Genomic DNA, 11,871 nt, shown 5'->3' with positions numbered 1-11,871 from the left:
GTCGATCCTTAGAAGCGAGGTTTGAGATGATAATAATTAATAATGATGAGAAAAATAACATAAAATTAAGAGGAGCTAATTTAACTAAAACGACCAATAATTTCAATCAAATGAAACTTTACAACGTGACTGCCAAAATCTAATTCATCTTCCTTTGTCAACCTCCTATTACATTTACAATAACATTTATTATTATTATTATTATTATTGTTAGTATTATTATTATTATTATTTAAAGTATGATTAATTTGATGATTATTGACAAAATTTGTTCCCCAAAAACTTCCAAATCCAAATTGTCCCTTGAAAGACAAATCCTCAAAAACCTTATCAACCTCTTCCATACAAGTCCCCCACTTATGCAACTCATTAACAGCCATCCCTTCTAATTCAAGAAGTCTCAAAGACATTGACTTTCCACTTTTATCATCACTATTATAATTATCATATTCTTCTACCTTTTGTTCATCATCTTGCTGCTGATTCTTCTTCTTCTTCTTCTTCTTCTTCTTCTTTCTTGTGTTCCAGAGCTTCCGTTTGGCGTACTCCTTAGTCTTCCGAGCCACCCTAAGAGGGAGTTGTAGGAACATGAACACCACGAGTTGTAAGAGCAAGCATTGACAACAACATGATATGATAATACAATCGGATATAAGGGTGTTACAATCCTCCATAAATGGAACCGAATTGAGATCGATCGAAAAAAGGGATTAATATATAAAAGAATTGAAGATGGAGAGCTAGCAAACAAAGGGTTGCTTGTGGGAGATGTATGTTCCTTTCTCCTCCTGTAAGGAGCCCATTGTGAAGGAAGGGTGGAAGCAAAGGAGAATAAAAGAAAAAAAAAAAAAGAAAAAAAGTCTTAAAATGAAAATTCTTTGCAAATGGGAATTTAAATGAGGTTGGCAAATTTAAGATAAAGTCACTAAATTACAAGGTGAATCAAAAGGGATGTCAATTTCATGTTTCTTCATGTCTACTTAAGGAGGTCCACTTCCAGGTATCTTTCCTTTTCCGTTGCCTACATGTGACTAACCCTTGTCTTCCACCTATAACCAATTTTTTCTAATTAACATCCATCGGTTCTACCTTCAATTGTCCCGCGCATAACCCTCCAAAGAGATTTTAGAAAAAGTATTAATCTTTCATATCTATGCTAATATATTAAAACGCATTTTTAAAATAGTCTCGATTCTGCATAAGATACGAACTGCAACCTGAAATTTCAACACTATATCCATATCCAATTGAGCTATAGCATTTACCTGTTCACTTTGCAAAATTAATATTATTAGAAAATCTAAAAATAAATCATGGAAAAATATATGGAGTAATAAATAATTGGTATTCACGTCTTAAAGCTTGCACCCTAATTAATACTTCAGGTTAAATCCCTAGGTTAGAGTATTGATAGTAAAAGTTAAGCTCAATCAGAATTATTTGCTCATCAAGTTAACCAACCATCATCTACTGCGATCTTCATGTTGCAGCATCAAATCTTTTGCTTGGCGTATAGAGAATCCTTACCCCCGTTAATTTCTGATACTTATACAAGCACATGAAAATAGTTTTGGTATATTTCTTTATTCTCTTATCCTTTAATCTAATTAATAACATAATTGCATCAAGTAAGCTAAATTAAAGAGCCACTGAATGAACTTGTTACATGTGCTATATCTTAGCAAGGTTACTTGACCCTTGCAGCCCCCAATTCATGGTAGCATCCTTGATCAAAGAACTTGCGGAATTAGGAAATAATAGTTACATTGTCTCAACACCTCGGTTATAGTTTTACAAGGCACCCCTTCCTTCCATACTTTCTCTATTAGCGGAACTTAGTAATGAAAGAAAGTGTGTAAAAAGATGAGTGAGTATAATAAAACATGGATAAAGTAAGAGAGTGTAAAAAAGTGGGTGAGTGTAATAAAAAAAAATTATAAAAAAAAAAAAAAAAGTGAGTAAAAAGGTGTAAACTTTGTAAGGTAAGATGGTACACTTTCATGTTCAAAAATAGTATAGACAATGTAAATAACATTATAAACCAGACTAAAACAGAGAGTGTAAACATCATTATGAAACAGAGGTAATAATAAGCGAAACGTGATCACTTTTATGAGTATCCTAACATAATATATTGTATAGATGCGTATGATTATGTTTTTTTTTCCCAAGGGAAGGGAATATTTGGAACCAAACAGGGAATAATGTGAAAAAAGAGCACTACGAAAAAAAATTGCTAAACAAAATCTCTGTACCTGTAATACTTACAATGATAAAGAATGATGGAGATAATTCAAAATTTATGTGCAAAAAATGCAGCAAAGAGCATAGCCAGTGCCACATGATCCATAGCAGAGCCTAGACTAGCCTACAACAATCATATTGAACTCCAATTGCCTTAACCTTCTTTATAAATCCATCGTCATTGGGCTCGCACTAAAAAAATTAGGATTCCTATTACCTTGATTGTATTGGCTTGAATGATGCTCGGCTGAAAAGTTGACATTATTACCACTTTGGTTTGGGAGCCCAACATTCTGAGAATTTCGGTTATGTCCATGCTGATTGTGTTGGCTTGAACGACGCTCTGACGAAAAGTTTACATTATTCCCACTTTGGTTTGGGATCCCCACAGTCTGAGAATTTCGGTTATGTTGAGTTGAAAGATCACCATTCCGCCTGCTCTGCCCTGAAAACCCAAGATTCTGGCTGGAATTACTGAAATAACCACTACTAATATCTTGACTTCCACCAAAGGCCATCCTCCTAAACCATCTAATTTCAGCAGATTGTTGCGCAGAATCATACAGCTGACTTTCACCCACCCTCAGTCCATTTGACAGATCTCCAGAGTCTGACATGCTAAGAGCTCTGAGAACCTGCAAAAATAACAAGAGACTCAATATAAGCAGTTCTACTTTTCTCTGTATTAACAGTAAATAGCAATTTAACGCCCTAATTACCAGTCCCATTCTTGGTCTCTTTACAGATGAATGCCTCACACAAGCTGCAGCTGCCTCGATCATTCGAAACATCTCACTCTCAATATAATTCTTTTCAAGACGTTCATCTACCAGGCCATCAAGTTCCCCCGTCTCAACCGCATGTGCAAGCAAAGGCCGTGCCTAAAATGGAAAAAGTATTCGACTTATAATGACTGTTAAACATTAGTATTGCAATGGTTTGTTAAGCAATATTTACCACACCATCCCAATTGGGGGAAAATCATGTCATATGAAGCATGAATAGCATGCAAATCACTACCATCAGAATATTTGAGGACTTCTTATCACAAATCTTATAGCCAGAAGATAAAAAAAAAATGTAGCAGTTGTGAGAGTGGTGTTACCACATTATTCATATCAGATGCATTAAGCCAGAGGAAAGAAAAAGACACCAAGAAACTTAACCTGGATGATTACATCTATGTGAGAATAAGTTGTTTTCTCTAATTCAGCAGACACCTTTTTATCCCCTTCCTACTTAATCACACTCCAGGTATAATATGCTAAAATATGTGCCAACAGTTTTATAAGTAATACCTCTACCTTACTGTTTTCTCTTCTTCGAAAATGATTTTAAGCATTTCAAATGCAACCACTATCACAAATGATTAGGAACAAGTCTGCACACACCATGACCTTCACCAGCTGCATTCATATTAGGTGTGTGGTGCTGTTTCTGTTTTTCTTTGATCCATGCAGAAACTTTACATTTGATTTTGCAAAAGTTGTTCAATTGGATACATCATAGTTACACACTATCTGAGCATTTGAAGATTCTTGCACTCCTTCAGTTTAGAAGCAGAGACAATACAAGATGAAATTAAATATATTGCATCTGTAAAGTGGATTTGACACACTTCATTTTTCTTAAAAGCAGGTGCAGATTTTCTACAATGATCCACATTGTAGGCTATTTGCCTATTTCATGTGGCTTCACAGTCGGATAGGTTTGTTTTATTTGTCTCTTTAGTCATTTCCGGCCACAACGGTTTTCTCTTACAAGGTTAATCTTATTGCCTCGAAGGTCTTCTCTTATCTGATACACTGTTAATGGAAACTATCTTTCTCAACCTTAACTTAGATACATCATACAGGTTCCCTTTTCCTCTTTTGCAAGGTTTTCATCATCTCTCCCTTCATCTCACATCTAGACTCTAGAGGCCTGCCTTCTCTTATCGGGCATGCCGCAATATTCTCAATCTTCATTTAGGTGCAGGATTACTTTTCCTCTCCATAGTAAAGTTGTTCTAATTTACAGAAACTCTCTTCATGCAATACATCTCTTTATGTAAGACAAAAGGAAAGAAGCAATACTTTCAGTCCATCTTTGGAGTAAGGCCTTTAACAGGAATTAGTAAGTAGTCCCCATACACAAATATGTACACCAGTGGTTAATCTTGGATGGAGGTATCTTGCAAACAAATAAAAACAGAATGACGATGTCGTCAATACATATCCTTCCTATAGTTATCAAGCTTGGCCTTGGCCTCATGACGTCTTAATGATAGCAATATCAGCCAAAAGGCAGTTTGGGAGCCAGGAAAAAGAAAAACATACATGAAGCTGAGCCCAAATACACTTGCAAAGAACTTGGTTACTTACTTATCTAGTGTTTCAGTCAATTCTCTAATTCCACCATACATAAACTATAATCATCCGGGTCAAGCCTAATTTAGCATCCAGCTTATGACTCAAAACTAATGAAACAGTGCCTCATTTCTTACACAAGGATAACTGAAAATTCAGATTATTATAATATTTAACAAGTCTATCTGCCCAAATCAGTGAATTTTTCAATTAGCAATAAGACAAGGTTTACTAGAGAGAGGAAAATAATAGAGGAATTCTGAAAAGGAAACAAACAAGGAGAAAATAACACTCGAAGATCCCTTTGTTAAAGCAAAGAAATCCCCTACAATCCCTAGTAAAGCTTCAAGCTTAAAAGTTTTGACTAGTGGCAAGATACATACCCATTCAACTAAACTTTCATCTCCCAAAGGTTGTGATTCATCCACAGGCTTACGTCCAGTTATAAGCTCTAGAAGGACGACACCGAAAGAGAACACGTCTGATTTCTCAGTCAACTTGCCAGATGTAGCATACTCAGGAGCCATATATCTGAAACCAGACAAACATGAAAATTCTATGTGTTAAGGACAGCACATCCAGGCATGACATTAAACAAAGAGCAGCATGTTATCACCTAATTAGATATACACTAGGTGGATATACTAAAGCAACCATTTTTAAATAATACCTACCCAAATGTTCCCATTACACGAGTGCTAACATGTGTCTCTGCATCCATTGCCAATTTTGCAAGCCCAAAATCTGCAACCTGGAAAAAAACCAGACCACTGAATCCAAAAGGTATATAAAAAGGAAGGTGATTGAAGAACAAAAGCCTTGTGAGCAAATAACATACCCGAGATTCATAGTTGTTATCTAATAGAATATTTGTCGATTTAATATCTCTGTGAATTATTCGCGGATGGCCTGGCATTATCAAAAGAACAACAAAGTCAAGAGAAAGAAGTGTACCAGCAAACAGATATAGAACAAGGGCATTACAAGAAGCCATCAGATTTAGGCTTTTAGCAATTAGCATCTATATGGAAGTTTTACAGAATTGATGAGAATAATCTACCGTCGAAGGCAGTAACCAAGACAATTTGCTACACAGAGCAGTAGTTAGAAACTTAAAAAGGAAGATAACGTCAAGTATTAGTCTTCAAATTTACAATGGTAAAAGGATAGATACGGTCAAGAGTATGACTGTGCTTTCATTTTACTATGGAACAAAAGTACAGGATTATGAATTTTGGGTCATCACACTAACGAAGCATTAAGGCTAGTAATAATGAAGTAAACTGATTTATATATAAAGCCGTGTGATTAAAATTAAATGTACCTATTAGGGTACATACATCTTAATTGACTAAAATCCTAACATAGATAATGCAGCAACAGCAAATAACCTGCATTGTCCAGGTTACACATCTTAATTGACTAAAATCCTAACATAGATAATGCAGCAACAGCAAATAACCTGCATTGTCCAGGTTACACCCCTTTTACGGTCATACCCTAAGTCTGGCTAGCAGTAAGTCAGAGAAAACAAAGACCTTTAGCAGTTAGCATCAGCAGATGATGAAGATAGGTACACGGTACAGGCTTCACACTCCCAAGGGTTGAGGCCTTACCGCCATAAGGTAATCAAAGACAAAGCAGTGATAGCACTTCTGGGAAAACATTCTTGTGTGGTTGTAATACTTACTGAGTTAAGTTTCCACATATTCGTGCATTTAACACGAGAAAATTTCTAGAATCCTCCAGATATACATTCTTCTCTCTATTTGTGTACTTAGATTGGGTATGGGTGTGCAACTCGTCATGCCTCAAAGTTTAGGACATGGGAAACTCCAATACTGTCCTAAACTTAGACACGACTATGTGACAAATTTTAACCAGAATAATCCAAGTATGAGCTGCTGAGAAGAGATAGAGAGAGTTCTACTGTCCTTTATTTGGACTTAGTCTGCACAGTAGATCAATTCCAAATAAGTAAACTGTACTCCTCTAAGCCTATCTTCACTGCCCTCAAATCCTTTCTCTCTCTCTCTCTAGTCCCTACTTAGCGTTCAAAGCAGCATGAAGGGTCCAACTGCATGGTGAAATGTTTAGGTACTGATCCATTTACATCTCCTTGTTGGATCTACACGGGTGTGGCAGCCAAATTCCAAGTTGAAGCAACAAGACAAAGTGGTACACTTGACCCCTTTATGGTTCTGTGCAAGCATTACTACTTAACAATCCATTCATGTGACTTCAGATTCACAAGCATTTCTAGACTCTTCTCTCAAGATTTCATTTTAAAAAGATAGTCAGACAGAAAAGAAGACGCACAATAAACTCATTCTAGTATCTGGCTCGGCATGATGACATCAACCCTTTATCACTGGATTCAATAGAAAAGAGTCCTAAAACCTGTGACCTTCTCTAAATTCCAAACCTGCAACAACAAGAGGATTCCAAAACTAGGAAGGTCCAATTTTCATGTAGTAGTTTATATCCCAAACTAAATTATTAGTAAAAGCACCTCTTAAACAGCCACTCCTTAAAACAGATGCATAATTACCTATTGAGTGAAATTTGGACCTAAGTTCCTCCTGAATTATAAAAGTAATAGCACCTTCCCAGTTCGAGATTGAAGCATATGACTTAGTTAGTACAGCAACTATGAAGACTTTGTGGAAAAGAACTTCTGAGTTCTGACTAAGTGCTTTCACACACCATTAACCCAGTTCCCACCTCCCCAAAAAAAGGTGTTTCGACAAACTTTCTGATTCTTCATTTCAAACTGTAAGTTTGTAACTACAAATATCCTCCGGACATATTTTGCACATCTCATAGCCAGGGTTATGACTCCCTCTTCTTTTGCATAAAATCAGTTAAGAAACACAAATGAAATCTCAGTTCATCTATTAATGTCTTTGTGGATGACCTGAGACAGAGTGACAGACAGTAACTTTAGTTTGAGTAGAATCACAAAACAAAGAGTAACACTCACAATCTTCATGAAGATATGTGATACCACGAGCAGCACCTACGGAAATCTTAACTCGTGTTGCCCACTCCAAAACCGGCCTCCCTTTTCCTGCCAAAATAAGGGAATTCATAAGCAAATTTACAAAAGTTATAACAAGGTGCAAAAACAAAGCAAAGCAATAAGGATCAAGCCTTTACCATGAAGATGAAAATGGAGTGTGTTGTTAGGTACATATTCATAAACAAGCAGCCTTTTATCATCCAAAATGCAGTACCCAACAAGAGAAACCAAGTGTCTATGGTGTATACGGCTAATTATTTCCACTTCTGCTTTAAATTCACGTTCCCCCTGTCCACCACCAACTTTCAGCTGCTTCACAGCTACTACTCTGCCATCTGGTAGAAGTCCTTTATATACACGACCAAATCCACCTTCACCTAGAAGTTTCTCATCAGAAAATCCACTGGTAGCATCATACAACTCTTGATAAGTAAACCAGGACCTTGAATGGCCATATCCCCCAGGATCAGTGGGTGTTTCACTACCAGAGCCACCAAAATTAGAACCGGGATACTCTGTCGTCACTAGCAGCTTCCCATCTGTAACCAGTATAGTCGTCTAAGTTACATATCAGAGAAAGTTGCCACCAATTTTCCCACATTTATAAGCTAGTTGATTGTTTACATTACACGTACACATTTACAATCTTCTTAATTGGTGATAAATTTATACATTATGTTTCCTTTGGAAATAATAAAAGCAAAAACTTATCATATATTCTTACATTGGGGATTCATGGAGTATAAAATTTGAAATACAGAGGCATTGTATAAAGGTTACCAGAAAGACAATTAAATTTTGTTGGTGGGAAAATTATCAGCTACAGCAAAGCACCAAAAACTCAAAAAGTATTACCTGATCGCGGAGAAGAGCCTATTGAGGCAGGAATGACATGGCCATCATAAGGTCCAGAAGACTTTCTCCTTCGCTTAATGATCCATACACCAACCAAACCAATGAGCCCGAGCATCAGAATACCAACTATAACGCCAATAGCAACAGTTCCACCTGTTCCGATTCCCCCTGGACTGGCAGTTTCAGGTGCATCAGGACTTGGTCTATCAATCGGTAAATCACGCGAGGATGGGACTAAACCTGGGGGCGGCGGTGAAAGTTGTAATCCAGGAGGTGCACCTGGTGTTCTAGTAGGTGGAGAAGCTGGGTCAGGACCAGATGGAGGTGGGGTGCCTCTAGAGCGTGGAGGTGATGCAGCAGGTGGAGAAGGTGGGCTTTGAGAAGGCTGTGATGATGATGGTGAAGGTGGTGGTGGTGGTGGATTTACAGGTGAAGTGGGTGCTTCTGGAGGAGGTGAAGTTTCCGGTGGGCTCTCTGCTGGTGGAGATGGAGAACCTTCAGGAGGGTTTGGCAACGGTGGTGAAGGTGGAGAATTACTGGGTGGGGTTGCAGATGGTGGTGTAGGAGTACTTGTTGCCGGAGGAGTTGCCGGTGGCGATGGAGTACTTGAAGGTGGAGTTGATGAAGATGGTGGCGAAGGTGAAATTGTAGGCGGATTGGCTGGTGTCGAAGGTGGTGGGACACCTGCGGACGGAGGAGAATTTACAGGCGGATTAGTGGTTGGTGGTGGTGGTGAAACACTAGGTACTGACGGTGGGGAAGCAGTGGATGGAGTTGGAGGAGGGGATACCGGTGTAGTAGGGGGTGGTGCACTAGGTGTAGGCGGGGGTGATGAGTCTACAGGTGGAGGTGAGACAATTGGGGTCCCTGTATTGGTAGGTGGTGGAGCATTTGGTGGCGGAGAAGGAGGCGAAGGGGTGGAAGGATTAGGGGGATTGGCATTAGGTTGTGCAAGCGGGGGGCTAGTTTGGGCTGGAGGCGGTGTGGTTGAAGGCTGTGGTGGTGTCGAAGGCAGTGGTGGTGGTGGGGAAGGAGAAACTGGTGGGACACCAGAAGGTGCAGAATCTGGTGATGGCGAAACTGTGGCCATCTAACAACTAATCATATTTACATAAACATCATTCTCAAACCCCAAAGATCAGTTAATCTGTCAAAACCCTTAATTCAGCAATTGTAAGTCTTAACCAAACCCTTGAATGTGTACAATAATAACACAAAATTCTCAACCGCCAAACTTATCAATTGAAGCAACAACTAACCAAAATTCCCAGTTCCTTTCACAATTAAAACCTCAAATTTTACAAAGATAATCACATAAAAATTGACGTATCCAGATCAATTGCACAAAACCCAGATCACAAACTATATGACATTGAGATGAATTATGATTATGAATGTTGTTGAGAGAAAAATACTCAGATCAATAATATTAACAAGCTCAGCAAACCCAGTCGAAAAATCTCAAAAACTGAATTGGTCAGAAACTCCAAACTATTCAAACCAAGTAAAACAAGATATTTGAATGTAAAAATGAGAAACAAAAGGATTTTTTTTTTTTGAAAAACAAACCTTAATTGTTATTGTTAGGTCTGCATCAACGTGAAGTGAGCAATTACAGTGATTTCCAGTGTAATTAACCCAAAAAAATAGGGAAAATATGAGAATGGGTCACTTTGCCGTTAACATTCTCTCTAGATCTTCTCTCTTCAATTCTCCATTCTCTAAAGCGCGGCTACTTGCTGTGTGTACACACTACACACGGTATGTGGGGCCTCTCTTCCTAAAGTTTCAGCTCACAGCGACATTTTAAATTCCCTTTTATTAGTACGATTAATTATTCTAGAAAAATTTGTCAAATACAACCTACTTCAATAAAGTTCTCTATTTTTCAATTACAACTTCAAATTTCTAATTTTGTCAATTACAACCTTAAACTTATGCATGCATTTTAAATTACAACCCGGAGTTATTTGCCGGCGAAATCCACCGAAAGATGATGTCATAATGTTATTAAAAATGATAATTACATAATTTCTATAAAAAAAAAATTAAATCAATAAATAAGAATTAAAACAAAAAAAATAATCGAAAAAATATTTTTTATATATAGATATTATGTACTTCGTATTTTTTTTAATAACGTTATGACATCATCTTCCGGTAATTTTTGTCGGAAAATGATTTCGGGTTGTAATTTAAAATAGATGTATAAGTTTAAGGTTGTAATTGACAAAATTAGAAATTTAAGGTTGTAATTGGCAAATAGAAAACTTTATTAGGTTGTATTTGGCAAATTTGCCATTATTCTAATTTAATAAAAAAAATGACACGTATCACTGTGAAATAAAATTCCGCAAAAAAAATATTATTCATTTATTTGTTTTAATATTTTTTATGGAAAAAATTCAGTATATTCGAGCAAATCTTTATTAATCTTTTGAAAATTTGTCAAAATATTTTGTACTCTATACTACTCTATATTCGAACAATTTTTTATTACTCAAATATTTTACAAAACAATGGTCAAATTATAATTTTATCTCTATTTTATAAGGGAACACCCATATGTATATGGATATCTCAGTTGGTTAGAGCTTTCATCTTGGTTTCAGGTGATCCTGGGATCGATTCTCATCCCCCGCCCTCGTGGCTCATTCGCACCAAAAAAAAATAAGGGAATACCTGGGGTTATTTTAGTAAATACACTTTTGGTGTCCCCCTATAAAAAAGACTAACATACCCCTACCAACCCATAAATTATATTAACAATAAGTATTAAATACAAAAAAAAAAAAATCAGTCATTAGCCACAATAAATAACGTCATAAAGGGAAAAAAAATCAGAAATAAATAAGGAAAACTACTAAAAAATAACTTAATTGCAGTAAATATTACGTAGGCCCAACCACAAATTACGCCACTAATAAAACAACAAGTAACAACTGGCAAAAACTCAAAATTAAAAAATGAATTTTTTTTACCAAGTACTTAATTACAACTAACTTAACCCACCAAAATCAGGGGAGGAATTAAAAAATAATTTTTTTACCAAACACAAAAATCAAAAATCAAAAATCAAAAAGTCAATCAAATACCCCTTAATTTTCACCTCCATAATGTACCGGTGTTGATGTTAAATTGTTAATGACTTGGGAAAAGATGACAAAATCCCTTAATTCTCTCCATTTTAATTCATAAATCCTTAATTCTCTCTATTTTAATTTATAACCCCTTAATTCCTCCAGTCTAATTCATATAAAACAAAAAAAAAAATGATGCAGTCCAAATGGTGGAACAACGTTAACGCTCAATGCTGCAGTTCAAATAATCCACTCAACGACAACCTTTATCTACTCGCTATCAAAACCTAATTTCCGAATTCCTTTTTTTCAATTTTCCTAA

The 11,871-nt window shown here is 36.5% G+C and overlaps 2 protein-coding genes across 2 annotated transcripts; both read right to left on the bottom strand.

Moving 5' to 3' along the window:
* Positions 1-16: 16 nt before the first annotated feature.
* Positions 17-1,635, bottom strand: LOC110786328 (uncharacterized). The gene has a single exon (XM_021990872.2). The coding sequence runs from the start codon at positions 672-674 to the stop codon at positions 81-83; it is 594 nt and encodes a 197-aa protein (XP_021846564.2). The 5' UTR covers positions 675-1,635; the 3' UTR covers positions 17-80.
* Positions 1,636-2,202: 567 nt separating this feature from the next.
* LOC110786335 (proline-rich receptor-like protein kinase PERK9) lies at positions 2,203-10,205 on the bottom strand. The gene is made up of 8 exons (XM_021990878.2): positions 8,470-10,205; positions 7,752-8,153; positions 7,576-7,662; positions 5,431-5,501; positions 5,267-5,343; positions 4,976-5,123; positions 2,964-3,125; positions 2,203-2,879 (listed from the first exon to the last, which is right to left on the bottom strand). Exons 1-8 carry the CDS (start codon positions 9,557-9,559, stop codon positions 2,409-2,411), a joined length of 2,508 nt encoding a protein of 835 aa, XP_021846570.1. The 5' UTR covers positions 9,560-10,205; the 3' UTR covers positions 2,203-2,408.
* Positions 10,206-11,871: the final 1,666 nt, after the last annotated feature.

Source organism: Spinacia oleracea, chromosome 3 (assembly GCF_020520425.1).
Source record: "Spinacia oleracea cultivar Varoflay chromosome 3, BTI_SOV_V1, whole genome shotgun sequence".
Taxonomy (NCBI): Eukaryota; Viridiplantae; Streptophyta; class Magnoliopsida; order Caryophyllales; family Amaranthaceae; genus Spinacia; species Spinacia oleracea.
Note: the sequence above shows the minus strand (reverse complement) of the source record. Positions and strands in the feature narration are given on the sequence as shown.